Source organism: Haliaeetus albicilla, chromosome 14 (assembly GCF_947461875.1).
Source record: "Haliaeetus albicilla chromosome 14, bHalAlb1.1, whole genome shotgun sequence".
NCBI classification, from domain to species: Eukaryota; Metazoa; Chordata; class Aves; order Accipitriformes; family Accipitridae; genus Haliaeetus; species Haliaeetus albicilla.
The window spans coordinates 25,120,582-25,132,873 of record NC_091496.1 but is presented as its reverse complement, the minus strand read 5'-3'; the positions used below and the strand labels follow the sequence as shown (position 1 = coordinate 25,132,873).

The following is a 12,292-nucleotide window of genomic DNA, read 5'->3' as shown; positions in this document are numbered from 1 at the left end:
TCTCGATCTCACTGACAGACACGTCTTGCAAGTGCCACATGCAGATGAAATTGTATAGCAAAGTGCTCGACATATGGGGTGTACATGTATCATGCTTCATGAAATTTGAGTAATTCAGACCCACTTCAAGCCACAAAAATTCGTAGGTTTTGTTTGTTTTTTTTTTTAATTACGTCAGGACACAGAAAGGGTTGACTGCTCCCTAAGGGATGGGGAGCTGGGGGGACCCCCAGGCTGGCAGAGCAGGGCCCCACCAGCCAGGGCTGGTCCCACCACACCCAGCCAGGGAGCCGGGCAGGGGGGGCAACTCAGAGTCCAGACTCCTGGCACATTTGTGATGATTGGGAAGGTCTGAAGTCAATCCATGGGTCGGGGGCTGGATCAACAGGGCCCAGAAGCAAGCACAGGTGGGGCTGTAGCCGAGTGAGAAACCAGCACTCCGGCTCCATCGCTGGGGCAGAGGCTGGCAGCCCTGCACTGAGCTGAGGTGGAGTCCCTGGGCAGAGGCTGTGGGTGGGGGTCCCAGGTGACGCCCGTCAAGACCATGATGGCCTATGAGTCCTCTTGAGGTCCTGACAGGTGAAATTACTATAACTTACTCTGTAATTGTCCAAGTCAATAGGGAGAGTGGTTTGCCTTATCAGGATACCCTTTTCAGTGTGAGGACAACTTGGGACAGAGGACAAGCCCACAGGGGAGGTGAGCGTAAATCAGTATGTTTCTCACCGGGCTTTTAGCTAGCAGGGCTGGGCAGACGGGTTACTGCCAGGTCGGTCTCCGTGGAAGGAGGGTTGGACCCATCACCTCCTGGGCTGTGCTGGTGACAGCCACTTCTGTCCCAGTGCTTCCAGTTCCCACATTGTTAGTGACCTGCTAGAGACAGTGTCTGGTTTTGATATCGCTTCCTACCCACGTGTCATCTCAGAACCTTAAAAATCTCCTAATGCCTTCTTCTCAGGAGAGCCCTGCACGGAGCTGGCATTCCCCTGCGCCGGGAGGCTCGGCAGGTACCGCAGGGCCACCGCGGTGACACCTGCCTTCACCTGTTTACGACAGGTTCCTCTGCAGGGTCCCAGGTGGGTAAAGATGGTGGGGAGAGGGCAAGCAGGGGGATACTTGCAGAGACAAAGCTCCCTCTGGGCCTGACCGGCACCGATCTCTCTGCTTCATGGGGTTTGGGAGCTGGGTGGTGTTGTATTGGGCAGCCTGGCTTCCTCCGTAGCCTCCTGCCTGCCACAGCCAGTCTGGGCTGAGGCTGCAGCTCCTGGCCCGGCAGGCTACCCCTCACCGAGCCTGGGTTTCAGCCAGAGCCCCACCTGGCCCTTCAAATGCCTTCAACTTCCACGCCGGCATGGCTAGGATGAGAGACGGGAAATGGATGTGTAGTTCTTCCACTGCTATCAAAACCTAAACCAGCAAACCCAGCTGGGAGCCTTGGGAATGGCAGAAAATGGTGCTCCCCCCAGCCCAGCAGAGCTGGTAACACGATGGGCAAGCGATGGAGGGGAGCGGGCTGTGTGTGCCCTGCCCGCCCCTCTGGCTGCCTCCCACCCTGCTGCTCCCCAAACATTGCGCACTGCAGCCGCACGCATCCCGGGGCGGAGGGTGCACGCGATGTTGCCCTCACGGCCTCCCCGGGCACCTCCGGGGAAGCACTTGGTCCGGGCATGAAGAGCCAAGAATAGTCTTCCTCACCAGCTCCCGTTTCTTCCTTTTCCGCTGAACTCACCTCAACTTGCGTGTGGATGAGGAGGCTGGTTTGCCACAGGAAAAATTGCCGGGCTGGGTTTCTCCCTAGACAGCTAGGAAGAAGTGTAACTTGCCCTTCCCTGCTTGGTCGAGCTTCCAAGTGTGCTGAAAAACACTTCCCTTGCAGCTCTCGTTCTCAGTTCCTGCAGCACCCGTGTGCTTGCGACAGACCCCTGAAGTCCTACGGTCTGTTCTTGCAGGGAAACTTCACGCCAGCCTCGTAAATCCTCAACAGTCCATCAGCAAAGCCCTTCAAGTATAACGCTATGGCTCAACAAGGACCTCAGCAACCTTCCCTTACTTCTTTGGGTATCATCTGTGTTTTTTCCAATTTTGTCTACACGAACCCAGGAATTAGTCATGTTCCTGGGGTGGGGTGGGGTTGTGGGGGAAGCTGCGTTTTTCATAAGATGCGTGAGTTTTGACTGATGAAAATTTGAATTCTTTCCAGCTCATATTGAGGGCATAGAAAAACAGGCAGGGGGCACTGTCTGTATCTGCCATTGAGGGTTTTTTGTTTGCTTTTTGTCTTTATCAAGGCATTCTGTCCTTGGATATTTGTTTGCTATATGTATCTGCTCTCCAAAATAAATATAACTGCTATCAATCACTATATAAACTAAATACAATAATCTTTCAAAAAAACTTGTTCTTGTGAGGAATCACACAACAGTTCAAATGGTTTGAAATATTGAAAACATCTTTTAATTGTAGAATTCTATACAAACTTGGGTAGATACAGAAGTGGTCACGACAAAATGTGTTCTTATTGCCTGAAATTTTTCACAGAAATAGAAACATTGATGGCAAGCTTACTGACATCCAACATGATGAGATATCTTTAAACTTGCAAAATGAATAGACACAACACTCCTAAGTAGTTTGTATGTGTTTGACTGTCCTTGAAGTCCTACTACTTATATACGAACCTCAAAATACAAAGAACCAAGATTAAAACTTTGAATGCACATCACATAATAATGTAAAATTAAGCACAAAAAAGGGTAAACAGAGTGTAATCCTGAAAATACACTATTTTTTTACCTAGGGCACTGACTTATTCCAAGAATGATTTCCTGTATAGTTGTGTTTTAAGTGAGGCACACATTTTGTTTTCTGCACAGGACATCAATATCTGATGGAGATACAAGAACGAATGGCAACGAACAAAAGGGAAAGAAAGGTTATCGCAAGTGGAACTCAAACTCCATGCCAGTGTTCTTGCAGCCCTAAGCAAAGCTATACATTAAAATATGCTACAACCATTGTTCTCAAAAAGTCCTTGGCACTTTTCCTCTGGTAGTCTTACTTTCATTTTTTTTAAAAAATGGAGCAAATTACCTTTCTGCACCTATATCATAAGGCAAAACTAAAAATGCAACTACAAGGACAAGTTACAAGAAAAACCCCAAGCCAAAGATACCCCCCACCCTCAGACCATCACCCCCAAGCTCCAAATGCTTGGTGAAATAATATCACCCTTCCTCCTCATCACTGTCTTTCATCGTAATGCCCTGAAGTCCTCCCGCATCCGTGACTGAGACGGTGGCCTCCTCTACGGTCAGACGGCTGTGAACGGTATCGTAGGTTTTACTGTTCAGCGTCCCCTCCAGCACGCCCTGCAATCTGAAGTCTCGGTAGGTTTTCTGTGGCAAAAATAAAACATCCTGAATTGGACTCAAGCAAGTCTGAGCAGTATTCCGCTATACACCGGCCATTTCTAGCATGCCAGCGGAACAGCTTCGTTCCTCCTGCAGTGATGGACCTATCATCTAGAGCTTGCTGAAGATTTTGCAGCCTTAGCTTCTGGGCTGCATGAGATTTCTATAAACTCTAGAGTCTACAAGCCACACTTTGATGGTCACTCCTTTAGAAGATTGTGTTTGGTAATACATTTCTATAACTGTATGCTGATTTCTCAGTAACTTCCATTTGTCTCATTTATTTAATAAGAAACCAGCAAAGACTTTTTCTAACTGCATATTGAAATGTGAATTTGGCTACAGCTAGCTCTGTCATTTCACAGAAAATGTACATGCCCGACTCCTTCCCCATAATATGATTTTATTTACATTTATCTTTACCTTTATATGCCAAATGTGGAAAAATAAATTGTAGATTATGATCTATATTCTATAATGTAAATGTTTCTCTGGTGACTACTTCAGTCAGTTAATTTACATTCTAAGTCATGTACATTTTGACTCACATCTACATCTTCCCCCCCCCCCCCCCCCCCCCCCCCCACTTGAGGAAGTTTTGTTTCCCTGGTATCCAGCCTTTCTATCAACCAGCGATAGGAGTTTCTTCTTTGGCTTTCTATCAAGTAAGAATTCTGAGTGGAATTGTTTTATTCATTGATGCTGTGTTCAAGTGAGCGTATAGAAAATCATCTACTTTGTCTTCCTTATTTTTAAGCTGTAACACATTTGAAATAATCTTTCCCGAAGTTAGCCTAAAAAGCTTAAGAAGGACAACTTGATCTAGCTAGTTTCTTATTTTGTGTACACTGTTACTAGGAGTTCCCAATGTTTATGGAAGAGAATATGGGAAAAAGAAAATGGAAGATAATTAAGGGCTATCAGGCTCACTCCTCTGCCAGAGGAGACCATGCACAACCCTCAGAGAAAGAAAAAAGAGCTGATCTTGTTTCACTCAATACTTCAGACAACTGCAAAAGACACCTCTCAAAATGGGTAACATTCAATGGGAGAATTTTTTTTGCCACTATGATGATTATTTAAACCTTGTTTGAATCACTGCAACCGAGATTTATTTGACTTTCATAGGTCAACGTCAGAGTCAATGGATGCAGCTTATGTTTTGCTCACACACTCCTGCGAGTACCCTGCCTGGTCTTTTTCAAGTGTCACCGTTGCATTCCTTTTTTATAACACTGTGCATTCAATTTCCTTTTATGCTGTTAACAGGTCCTACAGCAATTTCTTTCAGTTTTACATTGTATTCCTTCCATTCTCAGAACAGCACTCTGGGGTTCAGTCATTGCTCTTCTCTTGACATACTTTTGCAGGACAACAATGTTCACTTCCAAGCTTAATTTTTCATTTCTCCCTAACTTTCCTCTTGGTCCTTGACCCTTCTTTAGTCACATCCCTCTGCACGTGTCTCAGACATCTAATGATACCTTTATGCCATCATAAAGCTTTAATGGGAACAAACAACGTTTCTTCTTCTGGTCATTCTTAATGACGCCACTACCTTTGCTGCATCTGAATGTGAAAGAATCGTCTATTTCTTACTCATCCCATGTCCCTTAAAAATGACCTCCTACTTCCTTTTTGGAATAGTTTCAAGAGATCACAGGGGCAACACAGCCTCCCAGCTTTTCCAGAAGCAAACAGAGAAACGCCTTCATTCGCTCTAGAGTTTGGAGGAACCGTGCCTCCCCCCAGCTGTGCTGCAGCAGTGAAAGCTTCTTACGGGACTCTGCTTGAACCACTGTTCCTTATTTCCCAGCAGCCTCCTGTTCACTGAGTTCCCGTTTTACCAGTTCCGTCTTCTTCACCCACCAAATCACAGCTGGACAAGATTTTCTGTCTTCCAGTACATTGACCAGAACTTCTGTGACTGACATCACCTTTTTCCATCTTCTGTATCCACAGAAGGCGCCATGGAACAACACACTTGGAATTTATGCACAAAGCAAGCCAGCAAAACAGAAAGGCTCTCGCCATAACCGGTATGTTCCCATCCCCACCGGGAGCCTGCTGCTTTTGAGCAAGGCTAGTCGGCGTGCCAGGCTGCAGAGGGAAGGCTGGCTGATAGTGCTGCTCATTCACCTCAACTTCAGTTTCGTAACAGCCTCTTCTTTTAACCTCCCAGGTGATATTTAACTGGCCTAATTTAGCCTGCCATTCATCATCTCACTGGGCGCAGGTTTTAGATCCTGTACCCCCCCCCCCCCCCCCAGAAGATGATAACTACCTTCACTTGAGAAGAGCTTTAAACCTTTCACAACAGCAATCCATTTCAACAACAAATAGCAAACTGCTTTTGCCATTCTGGCACATAACACACTGAAGAGCCAAATCCTGTTCCCAGAGAAATCAGTTAAGGTCAGAAACAGCAAAGCTAAGCTAAGGTGGTTCAGGGAGCCATGATGCCATCATTATTATAACTGTTTCCTTGCACTTCTCTCTCTTGGGTTTTTTTCCTTTTAGCTAGTGAATCCTGAAAGCTGCAGTTGCAATTCTGGTGTCCACGAGTTAAAATGCTGCTACTTTACAGTCTTGCATGAACTTCATGAGAAAATATTTTGAAGAAATCAAGGTCGCCATTGACAACAAGAGCTTCTTATTCCACATTTATACAAATAACAAGAATGTTCAGAGTTAAACAAGATGGAATTAAAAGGAAAAAAATCTGAAATGGCTTTCTGCCTTTTGCCTAAGGGTACTAACTAAGATCTGAAAGGGATTTAGGAGGAAACTTTCTTTTATGGTAGGTTAACCCGTAATTGCCTGTTGCAAGGTATTTTACACTTCACTCGGAAGCATTTGACATTGGCCAGTGTAAATGACTGAGGGCTGGACTGGAGGGATTGGTATTTCTATTGATACTTACCCCAGAGTATGGAAGGTTAGAAAATGTTATCTAATATATTGAATACTGTTTTCCAATTGAACCTAGTAATCACATGTGCATAAAAGAGAAAATAGTTACTTTTTAGGAGAGGGGGAAAAATGGAGAAAGAACGCTATCTGGATTACTAAGGTAAACCAAAAAAGATCAGTAATATGACAAACAATAATTTATTAGGAGTACCATACAGCATTGCTGTACAGCTAGCAGTAATCTGCTAAAATTCCTTGGAATAATCTTAATTGTCACTGAATCCAGAATGGATGACAATTACTAGTGCACATATCATTAACTTCAGAGGTTTTAATATATTGTTGTTCTTCTGAAATTTGCCAGAACTGTGAAAAAACCCCAACCCAACCTAAAACTACATGCGTCTGCAACTTTATTCCACATTTTTTAACTTTTAGGGTGATCTATACTTAACCAAGTTAATACTTCATCACTTTTCTCTCTTTACTATTCAGTCTAACACAAACACATTTTATTTACCTTCACTATCTTGATGAGAGTCTTCAGCTGGTAGATGTGAAGCTGAAGGTCTAATCTATCAGCCAACCACATGCATATGACTTTCATGGAGCTGCTATACCATTGCTGAAAAGAAGGATAAAAAACAAAAAAAACCCAAACAACCCTGCAGTATTCATTTAACAGATTTGGTAATGAGAGGTAGTGAAACACTTTGAAATGATCACAGATCAGCACTTGAAGTCAACAATGATATAATTTCCTGTTAAGAGAATTGCATGGGTCAGTAGGAAATCAAATAACTTGACCTAGACTGTTCTTTACATGAATTAGCAACTGCCATTTTATCTTTCAGTTACAATGTTTTCAAGCAAAATAGCGTTACGCACTTTGCTATCTGTCAGTAAGAATGGATATTAAATACCCAATTACGTCAGAGAATTGACAGCTAAAACAGCAAGGGAAAAAAACACAGGTAGGGTATCTTGAGACAGATTTTGCAATACTTAGATTTTCCAATCCAACGAGGAAAACAGAATCAAACATAGAATAATGAATCTGTCTTGCTTTCTTCTTTTAAATAACTTCTTTATTAAGTAAAAAAAAAATCAGAAATCCATGGAAACTGTATTTAAGGATGATCAAAACACCACTCCACCCCTCCCAAAACAAACATGTTAAGGTTGTGTTTTACGTTAATTACTAATTATAATTACAGCGTACCTTATTTCCTTTTTGTCTTAGGCATGAGTATGTTTTCACCCAAAGCTTCACAAATGGATGGGGTTAGAATAAGCTCTCTGCTGTTGTTGTCTATATTACCGTAAAAAAATGCTCAGATCCAAATAGCTAGTATAATAGTTCTTTCACATTAACTGGATTAAAAGAGATTTTACTAAATATAGTTGTAGCAGTCTACCCCCCCCCCCGTAAAATACCAACCAGATGTCATTTAGTCAAACTGTAAAAAGGAAGGGATTTTTTTTTCATTTTAGCAGTGAGAGATTAAAAGAGTTTGTGTCGTAGCTCTGTTTCTAGTCTCTTTCCCCACAGGGAAGAGGCTTAAATTCTTTTCTAATGTAATTTCCTGTGTCTTTGCAAAATACACAGATAGGCAAAGAGAGGAAACACTGTGCATATTTTAAAATGCAGCATGTTAGACAAGGTATACATCGTGAAGTAATTCAAAGGAAGGCTCTAACTTGTCTCATTAGCCACCTCTAGATTAACAAATAAAATAAAATATATATGGAAAAAAGTGAAGACAAATTACTGGCTACTAGGTGTAATGAAAGACAGAAATAGAAGTCCTTCATAAAAATGTCAGATCTCTGGAAAAAGCTTTAAAGACATACAATAAATATATGTAAATACTTCTTCCTTACAGGAAACAGTCTCATCTCATTGTAACTATCAATTTTAAGAGAAGTTTGAAATAAGATTTTCATATAAGAATGGCTTCCATTTATTTTGTTTAATGTGTCAAAATGTATTTTAATTATAAATCATTGGAAATAAATTACTTTTACATTTTTTAGAGTTTTTCCTATTAATTTACTATTCTACAGAAGTGAACAACCAACCACACAAAATGCAGACAGCTGCACATTTCATAAAAGTAGTCTGATTTATTCAATAAAATGTGGGACTGACTGGGTATCCATAAAATACTGTTTTTTTAATCACTGAATGACATTCTTATACTATTTACATTATTTCACCCCAAACATGCATGCTGGTTTTGACTTCCTTTATAAGTACCTGTAAAATATTTCTAATGTGACAGAGTTGTTACTAAGTGGCAGCTGTAAACTACATGACAGGTGTTGTATGTATACAGATGTCTAGAAGATAAAATACGGCTAGGCTTATTCACTCGGGGAACTCCATTGATCTAATAAACATAAAAATTAATATGCCAAACATTCTACCCAGAATATCTATTGTTATTTGCAGTAAGATGAGCCCTATTATCACTCAGACTCTACAGTTGTTAATCTTTAACATAATCGTGGTAGAGAGAATGATTTTAGTAGCGGTTTTCTCAAAACTGATATTATTCCATAAAAAAAAAAATCCAGTAACACATCCACGATGTATTTGGTTTGTATCAAGTAGAAAGCAGAAGGGGCTCAAACTTGCTCACACAAACAAACTACAGGCAGGCTTGAAAATTCTGTGATCCGTTTCCCCATGCGACACCACTGAATGGTGCCAGATCACCGAGAATAGACCCAGTCCCAGTTTTCTGGCAAAACATATGTTTTAAAGCCCAGCGAGATAACTTAATTAAGATGGATGCAGTAAAAATTAGACTCTCCATACATTATCTGTGATGTGCTTACATGCACTGAAACAAAGCTAAGAAATTGGGGGGAATTAATTTTGCTACTCAAATTTGTGAATGAAAACAATATAACATGTTTTCCTGACTAGTTTTGATATGTTAAACTCTCAGTAGAAATGTGTAATTTGGTGATTGTGAAATGATACTATGGTACTTGCTCCTCTGTCAACGTGCCTTGTTCAGAAAAAACACGGCTGCTATTGTATTAGAAAAAGATGTATTCTTATTTTGAATTGTCACAGTATTTTTAATAAAAATCACACCCAGTACATTTTTAGAGTCCTCCTAGAGGTACTTGTGGATAGGATTCCTGTTCACTATTGGCCTTATACCCACTAGTTTTCAACAGTTAGTATAGGCTGAAGCTGCATAAACATAAATCTGCTGGGCTTCATAAGAAGAAAAGTATTTCCCCATCACTTCTTTTGGAGCCTGTTAAAATGCACAGCACTGCAAATGCCTCTCAGGGGCGGAATCCAAGGCCACGCATTTTGACAACCATGAGCGTGTCATAGAGGCAGGGATGTATCTGCTGTGACTTACGGGAATCTATGGCAAACTCAAAAGCATCAGCGATTAGATAATGGTCCTGAGATTACACAGCTTTTAAGTAATAATATTTAAAAAAAAAATCCTTCTAACTTGTTCTAAGAAAAAGTCACTTTCCCGCTAGTAACGGTAGCGCTGAAAAGACAATGCGACTCTTGCAGATGTCAATTATATGGTATTAGTGCCATATTCTTTGCTGTCATCTATGCAGGAATGAAGCAGTATTATATGTTTTTTTCACATCAGCACGCACCAGCAGCCAACGACTTTAACAAAAATACGTTTGCCTCCCTGTTTCCCCCCCTCCCCTTTCTTCTTATTCATAGCTCATCCAGCTCCTGTAAGGGCATGCATTACTCCGTTTTCCTGAGATACCTCTTTTAAAGTAAAAAATAAGAGAAAAGGAAAGGCTAGGGTTGACTCTGTGAGACCCCTGTATTTATTCACACTTATTGTGCATGACTGTAGACTGGTAAATCATATTAGCAGCCCGTCTCCCCATCAAGCTGCTACTTGCTTTCCAGCCCTGGGAAGGTTCAACAAATCAACAGGAGCACGGAAAACAGAACATCAGTCTAATCTAGTGTTTAAGGTGAAGTTTTCAAACCCAATCTAAGAAGATCTTTAGAGCAAGCAACAAGCTGAAGGGCTCAGAAGGTGGTATTGACAATGAAAGAGTGTTGAAATATTGAGAAGCGCAGCACTTGTGCATTTTTAATAACAAGAGGGTCAACAAGGACACAGCTCCCTCAGTGCCAATAGTTGCCACACCAGGGCTATAAACGCTCTCAGTTCATCAGATTTCTTAAACAGTTCATCAGCTTTCTTAAACACCCTAAACCCCCTCAGCAGACCTTTAGTCTTAAATTAACAAACCAAAGCAATGAAAGAGGGTGCAGCTTGAATGGCCAGCATTGATCCCCAACGGGGCTCGGCGCGGCTACAGGCACTGAAAAACTCGCTCCATTGTCGGGAGGAATTGACAAACCTCCTCGCCTAAATAGTCCAGCTGAGGCAGGCTGGAGGCACGCAGCTGTAAAGGGCTCCCCTTGCCCCGCTCCCAGCGCTCACAATGCGCCAGGCATGAGCTCTTTGTCAGGCCCAGACTCTGCAATTTTCTAACAAGGATTAAAGTTGTTTCTCGGCAGGCCCAGTGAAAAGCGATTTAGCAACATACCGTGCTTTCTTCAGGCAAGTTAAAGAGAAGTAGTTAAGGAATTTCATTATTCTGTTGACCGGTGGAAATACAAAACAAATATATTAAATATTCACCATCTTTCTGGGTGCCTGAGCTATAACATTCGCAGAACGGTTCAATTAAATATAACACTTATCGGCTGAAAGCAAGCACTTCAGATTTATTTCTGAAGTTTTATAAAAAGGTGCAGCTGTTTGCCACCTGGAAGGAGGCTCAATACATACTAACACACAATGCTTTAGTCCTTCTAGGGCTGGTATCCCTAACGCCTGAGACACAAGACCCCGTCGAGTTTCTGTATCTTGCCCGCTCTTGATAAATGGGCACTGTCAAAATGCCTTTTCTGCTGAATATGGCAGAGGGAACAGCTTTTCTAGGAACCGCGTGTTATCTTCCTCCCAAAGCCGTTATCGCACTATTGATCAGGAATCGACTTCCTCAGAAGACAACGGGATGTTTTTACTTCCTCCAGCTCTACCTCTCCTACCAGGAACAATAACAAAAAGTACGCTTCTCACTGAAGAGACTGTATATCAAAGGCAGCGTAAGCTAAAATGCGTAAGAAATGCTATGAGCATGTTAAATATTAAGTGCTAAACTGCCTAGTTTTTAATAGAAGGAAACGCTATTACATTGTTCCAGGATTTTGGTAGCTAGCATTAGTAGTGTGCCATGGAACTTTTAGGACATTTAAAAAAATGTTAAATGACAAAATAATAAATAAGTTCTTCCTTAAAAATGCAAACAGCAAAAGTTAGAAAAAAATTTCTGATTTAAGTTTCATAATTTGTTTCCCTCTTTGTAAAACACGACTAATCATACTGACCTCCTTTGTTGAATGTTAACGATAATGAGGGAACTAAGTGTTACTTGTAGTGCCTTTGAAAATACTCTGAGGTTTAGAAATCATAGGTGTATTTTCAAGTTTAGGGGTAGACATCATCTACCTCAGTGAGGATTTTTACCTGAGCAGAGAAGAGTTCATAGACTCTTCTGAAGGCTGGAAAGCCTTGGTAACTCTTAAAAAACCCCCACCTGAGGACGGATTTCTCAATGTGTGGGCCACCACGATATATCAGAAGGTCACCTGCATCTTGTAAATACACACAGGAACACCAAAGTAAGAAATCAAGTCAGAAGAAGTAATTAACATTCAAAATAATCTTTATATTTTTTTCAGAAATTAGAAGTATTTAGTTGCACGCTAAAAGCAACAATGAAGTAACTTGGCATAAGATGCTTATCCTTTTCCATCAGGTTTAGGTAGCCTTTTGATTAAGAAAGCCTGAGAAACCTTTGAAGGTTGAGGCAACTGTAGGTAGACATAGACAAAAAAAAAAGCGTGTATCAGCATCTAGAAATTTTGTTTGTACCCT

General features: G+C 41.5%; 1 protein-coding gene across 8 annotated transcripts in view; it reads right to left on the bottom strand.

The window, feature by feature from the left end:
• Window positions 1-2,428: 2,428 nt before the first annotated feature.
• CADPS2 (calcium dependent secretion activator 2) overlaps window positions 2,429-12,292 on the bottom strand; it is a 323,617-nt gene continuing 313,753 nt past the window's right edge. For all 8 annotated transcript variants that reach the window (XM_069802016.1, XM_069802017.1, XM_069802018.1 and 5 more), the window contains 2 exons: window positions 6,844-6,948; window positions 2,429-3,395 (listed from right to left, as the gene is read on the bottom strand). In XM_069802016.1, coding sequence (XP_069658117.1) covers window positions 3,225-3,395; window positions 6,844-6,948 — 276 coding nt within the window. In that variant the 3' untranslated portion in view covers window positions 2,429-3,224. The remainder of the gene's footprint in view (window positions 3,396-6,843; window positions 6,949-12,292) is intronic.